The sequence below is a fragment of the Portunus trituberculatus genome, chromosome 48, assembly GCF_017591435.1.
Source record: "Portunus trituberculatus isolate SZX2019 chromosome 48, ASM1759143v1, whole genome shotgun sequence".
NCBI lineage: Eukaryota > Metazoa > Arthropoda > Malacostraca > Decapoda > Portunidae > Portunus > Portunus trituberculatus.
The window spans coordinates 17,479,620-17,497,994 of NC_059302.1; the positions used below are offsets into that span (position 1 = coordinate 17,479,620).

General features: G+C 39.6%; 1 protein-coding gene across 5 annotated transcripts in view; it reads right to left on the minus strand.

The window, feature by feature from the left end:
* The window catches only part of LOC123498677 (dynein-1-alpha heavy chain, flagellar inner arm I1 complex-like), a 368,589-nt gene that overhangs the window by 74,987 nt on the left and 275,227 nt on the right, over positions 1–18,375 (minus strand). For all 5 annotated transcript variants that reach the window (XM_045246012.1, XM_045246014.1, XM_045246015.1 and 2 more), the window contains 3 exons: positions 9,520–9,744; positions 8,879–9,023; positions 4,737–4,923 (listed from right to left, as the gene is read on the minus strand). In XM_045246012.1, the coding sequence (XP_045101947.1) occupies positions 4,737–4,923; positions 8,879–9,023; positions 9,520–9,744 (557 nt within the window). The remainder of the gene's footprint in view (positions 1–4,736; positions 4,924–8,878; positions 9,024–9,519; positions 9,745–18,375) is intronic.

The following is an 18,375-nucleotide window of genomic DNA, read 5'->3' on the forward strand; positions in this document are numbered from 1 at the left end:
CAGAAGAACTCAGAGTCTTTTTGTAGTGAGCCTTCTCGAGTGGTAGGGGCAACAAGTGAAGATACCAGGAGTGAAGTGTCTGATTCGTATCACGTAATGGCTGCTAGTAGCTCACAGTGTCTGAAATGTTTCTTTTGCAGGTCAATGAAGCATCCGCACTCTAAGTGTCCGGCAAGAGAAGCAATCTGTCACAAGTGTCAAAAGAAAGGACATTTTGCTAGAGTGTGTCGTGGCTCAGTCACAAGCCCGGCCATGACTTCAGTCAATAGTGCTACTCTGGCTACCGTTGTTGGTGCTGTCACTCCCGAAAGTTTGTCCAAAGCAGTTGCAAGGATTGTTATCGAAGGGAAAGAAGTTGATGGATTGATCAACAGTGGCAGTATGGACAGTTTTATTCATCCTAATGTTATTACTAAATGTTCGTTGAAAATGGAGCCTTCCTACACATCAGTGAGCATGGCGTCTACCGCTTACTCTCCACGAGTGTTGGGGAACTGTCGTGTCAAGTTGAAAATGAATGATCGGGAATACCATGATGTATGTTTGGGTGTGCTGCCCAACCTTTGTACAGACGTGATTCTAGGACAGGATTTTCAACGACTGCACGACAGCGTGACATTAAGATACGGTGGAGATCTGCCTCCCATAGTGTTATGTGGATTGAGTGTGCTAAATGTGAAGCCGGTGAAACTTTTCGCAAACTTGACTGCAGACTGCCATCCAGTTGCTGCTAAATCGCACAGCTACTGTTGAGAGGATAGAGAATTCATAGCAAAAGATGTTGAAAGAATGCTAAGTGAAGGTATTATTGAGGAGAGCAACTCACCATGGCGAGCACAAGTGGTAGTGGTAAAAGGTGACTCGCGAAAGAAACATCTTGCAGTAGACTATTCTGAAACAATCAACAAATACACCCTACTTGACAGTTACCCACTACCATGGATTGATGATACTGTTAACTTGATTGCGCAGCACAATGTTTTCAGTACGATTGATTTACGCAGTGAGTATCATCAAATTCCCATACGCCTGGAGGACAGACCTTACACTGCTTTTGAAGCCGGTGGAAAATTGTATCAGTTCACGCGAGTGCCATTTGGTGTGACAAATGGGGTAGCTTGCTTTCAATGCGTCATGGATTCGTTCATCAAAGAGGAGGAGCTAACCGGAACCTACGCATACTTGGACGACGTTACCATCTGTGGGAAGACGCAAGAAGAGCATGACTACAATCTGAAAAGGTTTCTCGACGTGGCGAAAAGAAGAAATGTCACATACAATGAGCAAAAGTGTGTGTTTTCAAGCAGAAAATTACGTATATTGGGTTACGAGGTTGAAGCAGGTGTGATTCAACCGGATCCCAACAGAATGAAGCCGCTTCGTGATTTGCCAACACCTCAAGACATGAAATCCCTTCGCCGTGCGTTAGGCCTCTTTGCTTACTACTCACAATGAATTTATAACTATTCAACGAAGATCAGACCTTTGACTTCTACCACTGAGTTCCCGATGTCTGTAAAAGCAGAGGAAGCATTTAACTAACTGAAACAAGATATAGAATCTTCTATAGTGGCAGTAATTGACAACAAGATACCATTCCTGATTGAAACTGACGCCTCTGATACTGCTGTTGCGGCGGTATTAATGCAAGCGAGTCGCCCAGTCGCTTTCTTCTCCCGTACCCTTCAAGGCCCTGAGAGACAACACGCTGCTGTAGAGAATGAAGCCAGCGCAATTATTCTGGCTGTTCGCCATTGGCGACACTATCTAACAGGTAGACATTTTACTATTTGTAATGATCAACGCTCTGTATCTTACCTGTTTGACAAGAAGCATAAAAGCAAATTTAAGAACGACAAAATGCTTCATTGGAGAATGGAATTATCATGCTACAACTTCGATATAGTGTACCCGGAAAAGAAAACATCCCTTCCGACACCTTGTCCAGAGCTCACTGTGGAATGGTGAATTCAACACTGTACTCACTCTCTGAACTTCATGATGCCCTGTGCCACCCTGGCGTTACTCACCTGTTCCACTTCATAAGGTTAAAGAATCTTCCATACTCTGTGGAGGAAGTGCAACGCGTCACATCGTCATGTAAGGTGTGGGCAGAGTGTAAACCACGGTTTCACCAACCAACCGAAATTCATTTAGTAAAGGCTACTCAGCCCTTTGAAAGGCTTAATATGGACTTCAAAGGACCTCTTCCCAGCACTAATAAGAACAGATATTTTCTCAATATCATTCATGAGTTCTCTCGCTTTCCGTTTGTGTTTCCATGCGCTGATATGACAACGCCTACTGTAATTAGCTGTTTATGTCAACTATTTTCAGTATTTGGCATGCCTGCTTATATTCACACAGACTGAGGCTCGTCATTCATGAGCAGACAGCTGAAGGATTTTCTCTCTAAGAAAGGCATCTCCTGCAGTAGGACTACAGCGTACAACCCGCAAGGTAATAGTCAAGTGGAACGTTATAATGGTGTAATCTGGACAGCTGTCTCGACAACACTGAAGTCACGTGGCCTACCAGTCCAGTGCTGGCAGAATGTCCTGCCAGATGCTCTTCATTCTATTCGCTCTCTATTATGCACTACCACAAATGCTACTCCTCAAGAGAGATTTTTTAATTATGCTCGACAATCTTCCACAGGCATCTCGGTTCCATCATGGTTGTGCACTCCAGGTCCTGTGCTGCTGAGACACTTTGTTCGACCAAGTAAAACTGATCCCCTGGTAGACAAAGTGGACCTCATACAAGCTAATCCGCACTACGCCTATGTAAGGTTTCCCGATGGGCATAAGGACACAGTTTCTATCAAGCACTTGGCGCCTGCTGGAACTCAAGATATGACACGAGAGGAAGAGTCAAGAACCGCATCAGATACTACTAACCAGCAGCAGGAAGTTAGTAGCCATGATCGGATCTTTCACCTCAGCAGCCCAGAGAAGACAACGATCCGCCAGTGTTAAGGAGGTCGTCGCGAGTACGACATCCACCAACTCGTTATGAGAGTTCCTTTTAGAGGGGGGGTGAATGTGGTGTTGGAAATATTGTATTTCACTTGTTAGTTGTTTCAGGATTTTGTTGTTGGTTTCGGGATCGGTTTGAAAGTGTCTCCGAACCACAACCGTATTTATGTCCTGGACGTGGGAAGCTATTTCAGTCACTCCTCAAGTAGCAGCCGTCCAGGTAGGGTGTAATTATTGACTGTATTGTGGTTATGGTAATTGTTTTATATATACTCTTACCTACTATATATTAATTATACCCTTGTAATTGTTTTCACTGATGTTCCAGGGATGGGTATTTCGTGTCAATAAAGCCTACTGAAAGGTTTTGAGGCTTTTGCTTATTGCAACAGGGAGTAAAAGTAGTTTTTAGGGGTAAAGTCATCCTCCCTCCTATACTTGGGATTCAGTTCTTAAGCAATAATTAATAATTATGGGTAGTAGTATGTATAATAACAAATAGGATTTTTAATGTAAGATCCATTTTTGTCTACATACTTACCCATAATTATTAATCACAATTGAGTTTCCCTTCCTCCCTCCCCTCTATGACCTTTTAGGCTAGAGGCAAATGAGGGAATTAGCCTGATGGGTGGTACAGTATCTGTAAGCAGAAAACAGGCTGGGTGTTTTCTCAAAGAAAACGAGCAAGAGCACCTTAAGTATTTCTTTCGTTTCTTTTTCTCAAGCTGTTAGACATGGTATAAGTTTGCTGTGAGAATGGGGTTTAAGCAATAACTAATAATTATGGGTAAGTTTGTAGATAGAAATAGATTATACATTAAAAAATTCTATATTTCAAGTATTTTTTTCTTTCTTGTGTAAAAGGGAATCTGGCTAAGGCCAATTAAAATGACATAAAAAAATCTGACTAAAGTTACCAGTTCCTAAAAAATATAGCTAAAGGATTACCCAGAATTAGGAGAAGTGTATTCATACCTCCCTTTCTTCATCAGTTCTATTGCAAATATTTACTTTTTCTCCACCATTATTATTCTTTATATGTCTATCATTTGTCACACAAATCATTGCCACTGACTCCCAGTGCACTGCAACTACCAGGCATAAATCATAACCCTGGTGTATAGAAGAGAACCAGTCATCTCCTGATCCTCCACTTCTTACTAAGCATATTCTGGAATAGCTCATACATGGACTACTTGTGTCTTGATGAACAAGAGAATAAAAACATATGTGGACTAGATATCAATAGGCTACTAGTGACAGAGTTACATATCATTTGTATTCCTTTCATCATCATGACAAATGAATAACATAGCTATTAGGGAAAAACCCTTGCCTATGAAATGCAATTTATAAATTTCCATCATAAGTATCTACTGCAAAACATATCAGGAATTTTTAAGTACAAAAAACCCTGGGTCTAGTACGAGCATCTAGGAGAACAATCCCTTGTCCTATGAAGGTACTCCCTGATGGCTCTGACTTTGTATATTTAAAAAAAAGAAATTCCAGGTCTGTTACATATTCCAGAATATTCTAATTCCAGAAAGAACCAAAATAGGTGAATATACAGTAGTATAGCAATGTATTTACAGTAGTAGAAAAACATTACCCTAACATCTGCTGAAATGTTGATCTGTGCATTATGTACAGAGAAATTATATACAAAATATCAACAGGTAAAAAAAAATATATATAAAACAAATTCATTATGAACAGTGCTGATCGTCAAGAACCACATAAAAGTAATCTTACAGCAGCTTGCGAATTCTGTGGATGTCCAAGGTGGCCACTTTCTCAGTAATCTCTACCAGAGGTGCCTTGGTCTCCTGTACATACTCCTCCACCTCTTTGTCCAGCTCCTCCCATGCAGCCTCTACAGCTTCCACTTCCTCCTGTAGCTTGCTGGCCTCACCCTCAAGCTTTACTATGTCCTCTCCTCCTGCCAGATTGAAATATATCATAACTAATCTGCTAATCTGTATCATTCACCACCAGCACATATCTATTACTATGTTAAGTAAAGTCAAAGCACACTTAAGCAGCATCCTACACTAAAAAGAACACTTGAGAGTGGAAGTTGAAAAATACAATAGACGTTTGGAGGAGAAAATGGAGAAAGTTGTAAAGGAGAAAGATGACTTTAAGGAAATGATCAGTGAGCAAAGTGAAAGGTTTGAAAGGCAGTGAGAAATGAAGAAAACACAGTGGACTGAGTCAAGGGAAGCTGAGATGGTTAGTTTACAAGAAATAATTAAAGATCAGTTGAATGAAGACAAAAAAGAAAGGTCTAAGGAACTGGTTAATGTTATGATGAATAAGGAAACATTGATAAGAGAAATAGCAGAAAAGAAGAAGAGTGTGTTAATATTTGGGATGAAAGAACAAAATATAACATATAAGCCTAAGAGAATTAAAGAAAAATTAAAAACGGTAAGAGATCTGTTCAAAAATCTAAATGATGAGGAAAAAAAAGACCTACAAGAAGAAGTGGAAGAGATCCATAGACTGGGTCCGTATAAGGAGGGAGTAAGGAGACCGATTAAAGTAGTACTGAAGTCACAACAATCTGCGGAGGACATTTTATATAGAACATCAAAATTAAGAGAGGTAGAAGGTTGTAAAGAGGTGTACGTAAGGAAAAATAGAAATGAGGAAGAGAGGAGAAGATATAAGGAATTGTTGGAAGAGGCGAAAAGGAAAAATGATGAACGGTCTGAAGAGGAAAAAGAAAAGTTTTTTTGGAGAGAGAGTCAGAAAATGGTATGTGGAAAAAAGGAATGCAGATGAACCCCTAGAGGGAGCAGTAGGTGGACCGTAATGTATACTAATATAGATGGGATACTGTCAAGTAGATTAGAATTACAAGACTATGTGATGGTGGAGAAGCCTGATATAGTGTGTTTGACTGAGACAAAATTACATGAAAAAACAAAGGTAAATTTGGATAATAAATATAATATATGGAGAAAGGATAGAGAGGGTAAAGGTGGAGGAGGAGTTATGATTATGACGAAGAAGGAGATAAATGTGGATAAGGTTTGGTATGGGAAGAACAACGCAGAAGTGATAAGCATAAGGTTAAAAAGTGATGGAAAAGAATTAATAATCATGGTGACCTATGTACCTCCTAAAACAAATTCTTGGACATTAAGGGAATATGACAATATGATCAAGGATACTTTACAGAGTTTGGAAAGTGTATTAACTGGAAAAAGAAAGGTGATACTAGTAGGAGATTTTAATTGTAAAGAAGTGGATTGGGAAAATCTAGTAAGTGGTGTTGGAGAGGAAGCATGGGGAGAGATTCCTTAATCTAATGATGGAAAATATGATGGAACAGAGGGTGAAAGAAAATACTAGATATAGAGGAGATGATGAACCGGCTAGACTGGATTTGGTGTTAACACGAGAAGTGTACCTATGTGGGGATATACAATATAAATGTCCATTGGGAAGAGTGATCATGTGGTTATGGAAATGCAGATGGCAATAACACAGCGAAGGAGAGATGAGACATACAGGAGTGGTAGATTGAATTATAGAAAGATGGACACAGAAAATTTGAAAAATTATTTCAGAACATTAGATTGGGAGGAGATGTTACAAATCAGAGAAGTGCAAAAAAATATGAGATTTTTATGAAATATTATAAAGAAGGAGTTATGAAATTTGTACCAAAGTATAAACCGAGAGAGGAAGGAAGAAAGGATTGGTTTAATGCAACTTGTGTTAAGGCTAAAGAAAAGAGAGATGTGGCTTGGAAAAGATGGAAAAGAGCAGGAATATACTAAATAAGGAGAATTATAGAGTGGCAAGAAATGAGTATGTGAGGGTAAGGAGGAGGAAGAAAGAAAATTTGAAAAAGATATTGTAGACAAGAGTAAGGAACATCCAAAATTGTTTTACAGGTTCATAAATGGTAAACTTAAAAAGAGAGAGTCCATTGAAAGATTAAAAGGAGAGCAAGGGATAGTAGATGACCCTAAGAATATCGCGGAATTGCTAAATAATAGGTTTCAACAAGTATTTACTAAAGAAACAATGTTTGTAAAGCCTCAGAATGTAGAAGGAAATGTGCACATGGATGACATTAAGATACCTAAAAAGGAGTTATATAAAATGTTGGAGGAACTTAAAGATGATAAAGCGATGGGACCAGATGAAGTTTCAGGCAAATTATTGAAGGAATGTAGAGAAGAATTGATAGATCCATTATATGATATTATAAGGTGCTCATTAGAAACCGGGAAGTACCGGTAGAGTGGAAAAGAGCTGAAGTGGTGCCCATTTATAAGGGAGGCAGTAAGGAAGAGCCTCTTAACTATAGACCTGTGTCTTTAACAAGTGTGGTCGGTAAGATTTGTGAGAGGGTGATAAAGAAATATTGGATACGGTTCCTGGAGGATCATAAGTTATTGTCGGATCATCAATTTGGCTTTAGGAAAAGGAGGTCATGTGTAACAAATCTACTGAGCTTTTACTCAAGAGTGGTTGACAAAATGCAAGACAGAGAGGGATGGATGGACTGTGTATATTTGGATTTAAAAAAAAAGCTTTCAACAAGGTACCTCACATGAGACTGCTATGGAAATTAGAGATTTATGGAGGACTGAAGGGAAAAGTGTTAAAGTGGATGGAAAACTACTTGAGATGGAGGGAGACGAGAATGGTAATAAGGGATGCAAAGTTGGACTGGTTGGTGGTGGAGAGTGGAGTCCCACAAGGTTCAGTGCGGGCACCAATACTTTTCCTTGTCTATATTAATGATATGCCAGAGGGAGTAAACAGTTATATTAATTTGTTTGCAGATGATGCAAAAATGTGTAGGTATGTGAAGAGTGAAGAAGATTGTTAAATTTTACAGGCAGATCTGAATAGGATTTGGGAGTGGAGCAAGAGGTGGGAGATGGAATTTAATCTGAGCAAAAGTCATGTAATGGAGATGGGAAAGAGTGGAAGACGGCCAAGAGGGTCGTACAAGATGGGTGAAGGAGTAGTGTTGAAAAAGGTGGAAAAGGAAAAGGATTTGGGAGTCATAATACAAGACCATGGACAGTTTGAGGCTCATATTGACAAGATGTTTGGAAAAACATATAATTTGATTAGAAATATTGGATGAGCCTTTCATTATATGGAGAAAGATATGATGAAGAAATTAATTAGTACGGTAATTAGACCAAGATTGGAATATGCTGGGGTGGTTTGGTCCCCTTATAAAAAGAAGCATATAAGGAAGTTGGAGAGATTGCAGAGAATGGCAACAAAAATGGTTCCGGAATTGGCAGAAATGACCTATGAGGAGAGATTAAAAGAAATGAATTTGCTTACCTTGGAACAAAGAAGAGAAAGAGGAGATTTAATACAGGTTTATAAACTGTTGAATGGTTTGGATGAAGTGGATAATGAACAAATGATGTTGAGAGAGGAAAATTTAAATAGAACTACGAGATCGCATAGTAAAAAGATAACCAAGGGAATATGCTTGAAGGATGTGAAGAAATATAGTTTCCCACAGAGATGTGTGGAGGTGTGGAATAGTTTGAATGAGGAGGTGGTGTCAGCGAGGAGTGTGCATAGTTTTAAAGGAAAGTTGGATGTGTGTAGATATGGAGACGGTGCCACACAAGTATGATACCCAGGCCCTGTAAAATTACAACTAGGTGAATACATGCATAAATTACACAACAAAACATTTGCAATATAACAGTCTCAAAAGACACAGATTGGGTGAAGACAAAAAGTGAGTTGGAGGGATGGAGTTGTGATAGAACTGCAAAGGATAGTAGCCCCAGAGGAAGATGAAAGGAACAGAAACAACTGGAAGAGACTAATACATAGCACCAATCCCAGACTATAGAGATAGTCAAAGGAAAAGATCATCTGAAAAAACACACTTTGCTGGAGGGTCGTGGTCATGTTTTGGATGTTGTCGTTGGCCTCAGAAAGGGAGTTCTCCAAGGTGGCATGTGTGTTCTTCAGGCCTGCCACATGGTTCTCCAGCTCCTTGACACGTGCTACTGCCTGTCCCACCTCCTCCATCTGTCATAGTTATTAATGGAATCATGATAACCAATTGAATACATCTGTGGGTTAATATCTCCAATTATGAAAATGTTCTTGATTCACTTTTTCTCTACCATTCTAAGGACTCAGAAAACAATATGTATGAAAAATCTTCATATAGCAACTCTTCTAAACTAAATGTACTGAATAATGCATAGTTTATCATCTCTAAAAGTTCTGTGTTACAGTGAATACACAACCCATATTGTTTTCCTTGTTCATCCAGGATGTATAAGTTGAAGAGGCATGCTCTTGCACTCTGGTAGAACCAAAAGATTTATTTTCTTTCTTAATGAATCTATCAACCAAAAAGTAATTCATAATGTCTAAGTTACACTTCTGTGGTTATGTCTCCATTCCCATCTACATTTATCTAGCCTTTCCCTCAATTTGTGTACACTGATGTTATTACCTCTTAATAATGAGACCATTCATAACCAATCATAACAATCTTAAAGTCAAAGTGATTCACCTTGGCATGAATATTGGCTTTTCTTTTCTCTAGGAGTTCAGAGAATATGGCAACAAGATGCCCCAAGGAGGCCACAGAGGGTAGATGGTGGGAGTGTGATGGCTGTCTGTCTGGCCTGGTGTACTGTGGCTGCTCTTCCATACAGCAGCATGACTCATGCACAGCAGCAACAAACTCTGCTATCCCAAAGTGCTCATTCAGGTTCTCATTTTGCAAATACTGATCCTGGAAATAAATTGCCAAAATATTTAATAAATTTTTCATAAGAATACTTTAAAAAAAGACTGGACTTTTTTGCCTTTTTGCTCTTTTATTCCCCTTCACTTTTGCCCCTCTCACATAAACAAAAAATAATTTTATTTTTAAAAGCACATTACATGCTAGTTAAATCAAATTAATCAAGTGTACAGTATATATGATGAAAATACTGATTAACCTAAAGTATTTAGTTCTACTTATATACCAGATCAACAGTCCCACACAGCATGACCAAGCAAGGCACCATACCCTTACACACGCACATCATTCACACTTTTACCACTTCTTAGCCTACAAAATATTTAAAGTAAAAATGTAATATCAAGCATCTACTGCTGCCTCTTACATCTACATATAGTTCTTGGTATTTGCTCAACTCATAATCCTTTAAATGCTAATGACAATACATACACCTGCTTCTTTTCTATGGAATTCTACATGATTTACAGAATATAATATAACCACAGGTATCAAAAGTTTGAACTATTGCACCACTTCTTTCAATCTGGTACTTTTTGTGGATTAGTGAACTTATCACAAAGAGGTTGAAATTAAATTTGTGGGTCCTTTGGACTATGTATCAAGGTGAAACAGGGCAGAAGATATAGGAGGTGGAATGTGTAGGTGTCCCACTTGGTTGCTATGCCTGGACTGCTTGCAAGAATGGGAAGCAGCAATGACATGCAGGGTGTTGCCATACAGTATGTAGGTTTTACTGTCTTTCCCATTCAGGTTCGGAAAGACAGATTGTAGCGACAGTGTGTTGTGTTGGTGAGACTAATGCTATGTTAACTATCCATGTACTCTAACCCACACCTCCCCTCAAGCCCATAGCAGTGTCTTCAGCAAGTCAGAGTATGACTGCAATGTACTGCTGGTGTCCTCCACAGCAATGATGGCAGTAAGGAATGAGGCTACTCTGTCAACAAGTGCTGCATTGTCCTCAGTGGCTGGCACTAGATGCAGATGTATCCTGTTGCATTTGAGGATGCAGCTGTTTAAGAGTTGGACATCATACTGACAAGATCTCAGGGGACCTAAGACAGTGCCTGTCCTATACCAGCACTTGGCGATAGGATCCTGAAAACAAATTTACTGCTGTAATGACAAATCAGGCAGCTACTGAGTATTCTTGTCATATTGGCACTGGACATCTGCTTGCTGAGCAGCACAATGCTAATGTTCCTCCATGTTAGGCTGCCATTCCAGCTGGTAAACAGTGGGATGGGCACATGCAGAATAGGTGCCCATAAATCATCTGAGCTAGTGAACAGCCCATCATGCCATTGGGTATATTTCTCACATCCAACAGTCAAAGAAACTCCTCACTCTGGATGTCAACTTTTAGAGTTACTTTGAGGATGAGGTGTTTAATGGCCTTCAATGTTGCCTCTACATGGCCACTGGACTGATAGTGGTGGAGTGAGGTCACAGGGTGCCTCACATTCCAATGTTGTAAAAACTCCTTGGACATGAATGATGGTCCACTGTTGGTGTGAAGGCGGGGGAACACCCTTATTAACAAAGTAGACGCTAAACTAGCACATAGTAATTTGAGCAGTTGTATCACTGCCACACTTGTAGACCACTAGCAACCCTGACAGTCATTCATCTATGATGAGAAACACCTTCCCAGCCACTGAGAAATGATCAGCTGAAACCAATTCAAATGGCAGTGTTGGGTTGTCATTGTTCTTCTTTTCCTTTCTCTGCTAGCTCAGAAGAAGCATTTGACAGGCTGTGTATGCCCCCACAATGTTGGTAATGTTTGCTTGCTGATATGCCTGGTAAGGAAATGCTCTGTAGGTGTAAGCTTAATAAGCATAGTGTTACGGATTGTGCCTTGATTTTCTTCATTTTACTGTCTATATATATTATTATTATTATTATTATGTTTATGATGAGTGAATTCAAATGTAGAATAAGGAGTAATGTCTTCGCACAAGGCTATGCATTTTTTTGTTGCCCCCGTTGCATTGTGAGAGCCCGCCAGTTCTTCCACTTTCAAGGAAATTTCCTTATTTTAGGGAAATTTTGATGTCACAAGGATCATGTTAAGGAAATTACTAAATCTAAAAAAATTCTAAGGAAACTGGCTTATTTCATTAAAATATACAAATTTTCTAGCAGCAACTAGTACTGTACAGAGCATAGCCAGAGAACTTGGATATGATCATCCTGATCGTTTTATTCCCATTGCAGATATTTTCTAAGAGAATGTGTAGGGCAGATTCTCTCTAGATTTGATAACATTGGAGATTTTGATTTATTATCTTGCCTATCTCCTGAAGAAGCCCAAAATCTAACTCTTCCTTCACTGGCCCCTATTTTTGAAAGGCTGCTATACTTGAAGGATGTTGTTGACCTACAGCAAACAGACCTTGAATGGAGACAACTATCTATGAGTTCTAGTGTGTCAAAAAGTTTAGATCAGTGTGTTTTGGCAATAAGTTTTTGAAGCCAAAAATATAGCAGGGAATGTACAGTATCCACAGCTCAGCAGGATGGTTTTGCTATTGTTCTCACTCCCTTACTCAAATGCAGCTGTAGAAAGATTGTTTAGTCAGCTGAAACTGATTAAGAATGACCATCAGGCATCACTTAAGAATGAAAGCTTACTTGGTCTAATTACAGCAAAGACAGCTTTCCAGAGGAAAGTTCAACATCAGGCTGCAGTCATAGATCCACCACATAGTATGCTTAGACTCCACAATAAAATGAAAGCCAGTGCAGATAATGATGAATGTTCAAATATCAGAAAACTATTCCTAAGTGGTTTCAAGGAAAAATAATGTTTACAATTTAGTATCACTGTTGGTATGCCATATAAGGAAAGAGAGCCAGACTCTGCCAGAGAGGAAAGTTGTATTGTGTTACCTTTGTGACAGGAGTATAGATTTTATATTTGTAGTTTTGTTTATTGCAACAATGCCCAAAGAGAAGAAAATGGTTTTTTTTTGGCATGTAGGATACAGTATATTTATTTATACCACAGAATATAGATTTTCATAGTCTTATTAATTGCACCAAAGAGAAGATTGTGTATTTTAAATTGGCATGTAGGATATACCCTGTACCATAGACCTCTGTAACACTGGAGTCCAGTGTTACAGAGGTCTATTGGAATTTGTGTAATTTATGTGAAAGGAACATATATTTTTATAGTCTTATTGTACCAAAGAGAAAGAATACTTATTTCAGTTGGCATGTAGGATTTATTTATTTACACTAAACAAGATATGAATTATTTTTATGAATTATGAATTATTTTTATGAATTTTTGTGAATTAATAAGTAATTGTTAAACAATTAATCAAACGATTAAAAAGACAAATAATACTTTTATATGACAACCTCTGTTTAGCTTGAATGAAAAGACTGCAAAAAATTATACCTAAGAAAGTTAGGGAAAATATAAAGAAATGTTGGACTGAGGTCCAGGAAATCTAAGGAAATTTTATGAGAGGTTAAAGGAATTTAAGATTTTGGGTGTGGAAGCACTGGAGCCCGCGCTCCTTTTGTTTCTCTCTTCCTCAGCAGGCGCCTCCTGGGATGGATGTGTTTTGGTGGTGTTGGAGAAATTTTGTGGTGATGTCGTGGGTATAAAGTGTGTTGGTTATTTGTGCTCCAGTCCTAAAGGTTGGTGGTGTTGTTTGTGAGATTTTTGTGGTGTTTATAAGGTCTGGCAAGACCAGCTGTGGTGAAAACAAGTGGTGATGAGAGGCTTTTGAGCGGGAAGGACCACATAGTGGGAGTGGTGACTATAAGTGGATCTCGGAGACTTTTCATGGGTTGTGTGGTGTTTTCTTGTTGGTGACAAGTCTTTAGGAGGTCGTGGCGTCTGCTGAGGCAGAGCACGGGTGAGGTGTGAGGTGGAGCGTGATTTTGGGGATATTTTGCTTTTGCTCATACTGTGTTGAATTAGGAGTGTTGATGGGATGTTACTACGGCATTTCTTGATTTGTGGAGTTAAAGATGAATTTTGAGAGTATTGATTGATAGCAATCCATGTGTCCAACTGTGGCCTTGGATCTTATCTCAGTTGAGATTTGTGGGGACCACTGATCTGGAGTAGTGTCATCCACTGGGTTAATTCTTATGAAATTAATATTTTTCTATGATTTATATGTGTACCATTGATATTTTATTTTTGTATTATTTCATGCATTACCTATATTTTCTTTATGTAATATACCTATGTTTATTTATGCCTTGCTTTTGAATTATTCCAATTATTGATGTAACTGATCATAACACCAGAGTGAAGCATTGGGAGACTGTTGGAGGTAAGCAGAGTTATAATTGTGTTGTGCAGTGAGTAGAGGCCACGGACGGCTGGGGAGGGTGAGATTTTCTCTTAATATCCAGACCCTTAAAACTCCTGAGACAGGGATAACGTAATCTCGTCTTTGGGAGCAAACCGATCGTGAGTGAAAGCCAATGACATGGGGGCCTGTCCGGGATTCTGAATAGGTTGGAGTAACAGGGTGTTCAGTGTTGTAAAGTGGTGAACTGTAAAGTGTTATGATATATTGAAATTGCTGATTGGTTATAAACAGTTACAAAATGGCGAGTGAACGAGTTAATGATTTCATGGAGAGTGGAGATGTTAGTTTAATGAACCAGATGAGCAAAGAGGAGTTGTGTTATGTGGCCCATGAATTACAGGTGGAGTTGAGTGCTGAGGAAATAGTGGCGATGAGAGTGGAATTAAAAACTGCTCTGAAGGAGAAAGATTGGTTCAAAAGAGTTGAGATTAGTGATGATGAGAGTATTGGTGTGGAGCACCGTAGACTTTGAGGGTTTTGAGATGCCTCCATTCGCTGGATTAATGGAAGGCCTTTCGGGCTGTGAGAAAATAGAGATGTTTAAACTGCAGATGGAAACAAAGAAAGAGAGAATAAGGGCTGATAAGGAGGTTAGGTTAAAACAGGCTGAGTTAGGGTGTGGCAGAAGAAAGGGTGGTGATGGAGAGAAGGAAGTAAAATATATGCCTGAGTTCATTGATGGGGAGGAAGAGAATTTCTTCCTCCAGTTTGAGAAAACTGCAAAACTTAGGAAATGGGATGTTGATGATGGGCATTGTTAGTCCAAACCAAGTTTAAGGGAAAAGCCAGGGAAGCTTATGTGAATTTGGATGATGAGGAAGTTGGTGATTATGAGACCATGAAGGAGGCTGTGCTTCACTCCACCCTGTTAAGCCCCAATGTGTATAGAGAAAAATTCCGAGATGTGAAAAAGCATTCCGGGCTCACATACTTAGAAATGGCACGAGATTGTGGATTGAAGTTTGACCGGTGGATGAAAGCCAAAAACGTCGAGACGGTAGAGGAGATGAGGGATGTGATATTGATGGAGCACTTTCTGGATCAAATATCTCCTGTTATAAAATATGAGTTAATCTCTCATGGTGTAAAAGATATTATGGAGGCTGGCCGTAGGGCAGACAACTACTGTGAGGCCCACGGGATAAAAGTAGATCAGCCACAAGGATGGAGAAAACCCTATTTCAACAAGGGAAACAACAACAATAACCATAACCACAAATATAAACCCAACTTTCAAACAAACTTCAAACCTTATTATAAATCCAGCCCTCCAAAAGTCAGCTTTTATAATAGTAACCAAACAACACCTAATTATAACCAGAGACCTGTGGCTCCTAAAAGCTGGCAAGGTAATGCTCCAAGTTACCAGAGGGGTGGAAAATTTAGCCAGGTAGAGCCTGTTAAATGTTTGGGCTGTGGAATGAAAGGCCATGGGTTGTGGCAGTGTAAGAAATCCAACCATAAACAAGTGGCAGCAGTAGCAGCAAGAAGGGATCCAGTTGGAATACTTAGAGAAATGTTCCCACAGCCACCAGAGATCAATGAGGATTTTAAGGACTTTGTAATAGAGGGTGTGGCCAAGACAGTGGGTGGTGTTGAGAAGAAAATAAAAATACTGAGAGACATGAATGTACTGGATGTGACTGTGGTAGATGTATCATCAGTGTGGAGAGTGATGGTTAATATTAGGGCTTGGAATTCCTGTCTCCTCATCTGTCTCCTGATGCCGTGCCTCAGACTCCTGTAGTCTAAATGCCACAGCTTCCTTGCAGCATATCTAAGCCTCCTCTTCCCATCTCCTCTGCTCCTGGGGATCACAGTATTGGAAGAGTGAAGGCACAGCAATGGCAAAAAAATGCAATTTTTTGACCCAAACCTAAAAACTGAGTTATTAATACTGCTATTACCCTTGAAATGTCTACAGTTTTCTGTGAAAACGTCAAGTTTCTATCTTAATTCCTTATATGCTTAAATCACCTTTATTTATGCCCTTTAAAGGTCTCTTTAAATGCCCTGCCACGTGGTAGGCAACATGACTTGTCGTTGCTTATGATTTTGCAGCATTTTTCAGTTTTTCTTTGCTATTCTTTAGTGTATTTATATTGTAGACCTTCATATGGCAACATTAGGACAGAGCAGAAGGGAGAGTATGTATCTTGTGGAAACCTGTGAGGCTGGCAGTCACGGGCAGTGCCTTACCGGATGTCTTAGAAGGTGCTCTGAAGCTAATCGTCTTTTGATTTTCCACACTTTCCCTGCACCTTAGAACACTGAAAGTCATGTGTCATTAATCAAAGTTGAAGACTAACCAAAGAGACAGATGAAGAAGCTGAATGAGAGGAAAAGGGAGGAAGAAGAGGGCAAAGATCTCAGCCACTCAGTGAAGTGACATCTGCCACCACCCACTCATAGCCTGATCCCGGTCACACACGTGTCCTCTCCACCACCACCACCTCAGCCTGTTCCCTCAGCCTCACAGCTTCAACATCACAAGCAATAACTGAGTCATGAAAAACAACAAGGATGGATATACATTTTCATCTTTTGAAAAGCAAGATTTGTCCTCCTTGTGAAGATGAGGAAAAATTCATTCTTTCTCAGTCACAACTTGAAAGTCTGGTATCAAGAACATGTACCAAACGTTGGGGTATCAAGACAATGGAGACAACAAATAACAGCTTTGATGCATCCATCACTGTCACATGTTCTACATGCAGTAACAGTGACATGCGAGTAACACCACAGTACTTGGTAGATGATGCTGGAAAAGAGAGACACCTCACTGAACTGAACTGCAAGCTTGTATATGAGATCCTAATAAATGACCTTGGCTGTGAAGGATTGAATAAAATTGCCCAAGGACTAAGCATTCCTCCATTGTCATCAGATATGCAAACTTCCTGTATGACAAGATGTGGCCATACTATGAAACAATACAGAAGAAAGCACATGATGGAATTTTCCATCATTATGCTTCACTTGGAATCCATCCTGATCCTGTCACAAAACAACTGGACATCACTGCAACATATGATGGGTCATGGAGGAAAAGAGGACACACTTCCCACTTCTATACAGCACTTGTGTTTGATGATGAAACTGGGATCATCATCGATTATGAAGTCATCTGCAGTTTTTGCTTTGTCTGCAGCACCAAGAAGAAAATATCACAGGAAGAATGGAATATATGGTACAAGAGCCACAAACCAAAGTGCCACAAAAACTTAGATGGTACACCAGCAGCGATGGAGGCAGCAGCAGTAGTGAAGTTATGGACTCGATCTACAAACCACAACTTTTGCTGTGTAAGCATCGTCAGTGATGGAGACTCTAGTGCTTATAAAGCAGTGTGTAAACTGAATCATGGATGTGGACCCTATGAAACACCTGTCCAAGAAGAACAATACGTCAATCACGTGGCAAAGAGACTTGGCACTCACCTAAGGAAACTCAAACAAGATGACTTTACAGTCATTATGACAAGAACGGGAAAGAAAATGAAGTGCAGAGTTCTGGGAGGTGCCAAGAGCTGACAGACAATGTCTTAGGGTCCTTGCAGAGATATTTCAAGAAGGCTATCTCTGACAATCAGAACAAGTCTGTCACAACAATGTGTGATGCAATCATGGCATCATTCTATCATGCTTGTGCTTCAGACATGGCTACACATCTGCATGATTTGTGCCCTAAGGACATCAACTCTTGGTGTTTCTATCAAAGGACACTTGCTGAGGGTAAAACATCACGTAGCCACTCAGTAAAACCACCCTACCTGAGTAACATAGCATCAGATAAATAAGCAGATATCAAGAATATTTACATTGATCTCACCAGGACAGAGCTACTAGAGAGATGCCTAAAAGGCAGAACACAGAACCTAAATGAAAGTCTACACTCCAAGCTGTGGGCCAAATGTAGCAAAACCAAACATAGTGGACCCAACAGAATAAGATCTGCAGCCTCTGTTACTATTATGGACCACAATTTTGGCTACTTGGATACAAGTCTTCTCACTCATCTTGGATTTAGTGCCTCTCAAAACAGTCTTGCTGGACTAAACATTCAAGAAATGAATAGAAGAACTCCACCATCAAAGAAAACAAAGAAACAATGACCAAGGAAAGAAACCCAACACTACCAAGCAGGAAGCTTCTAGAACCTGGCGACAAAGAGACGGGTGGCATCCGCCGATACCCTCACATGCGAGTGAATAATATCCTGTAATATTTGAGGAGACCAGATGCCAATTACACCTAAATAAACTTTGATA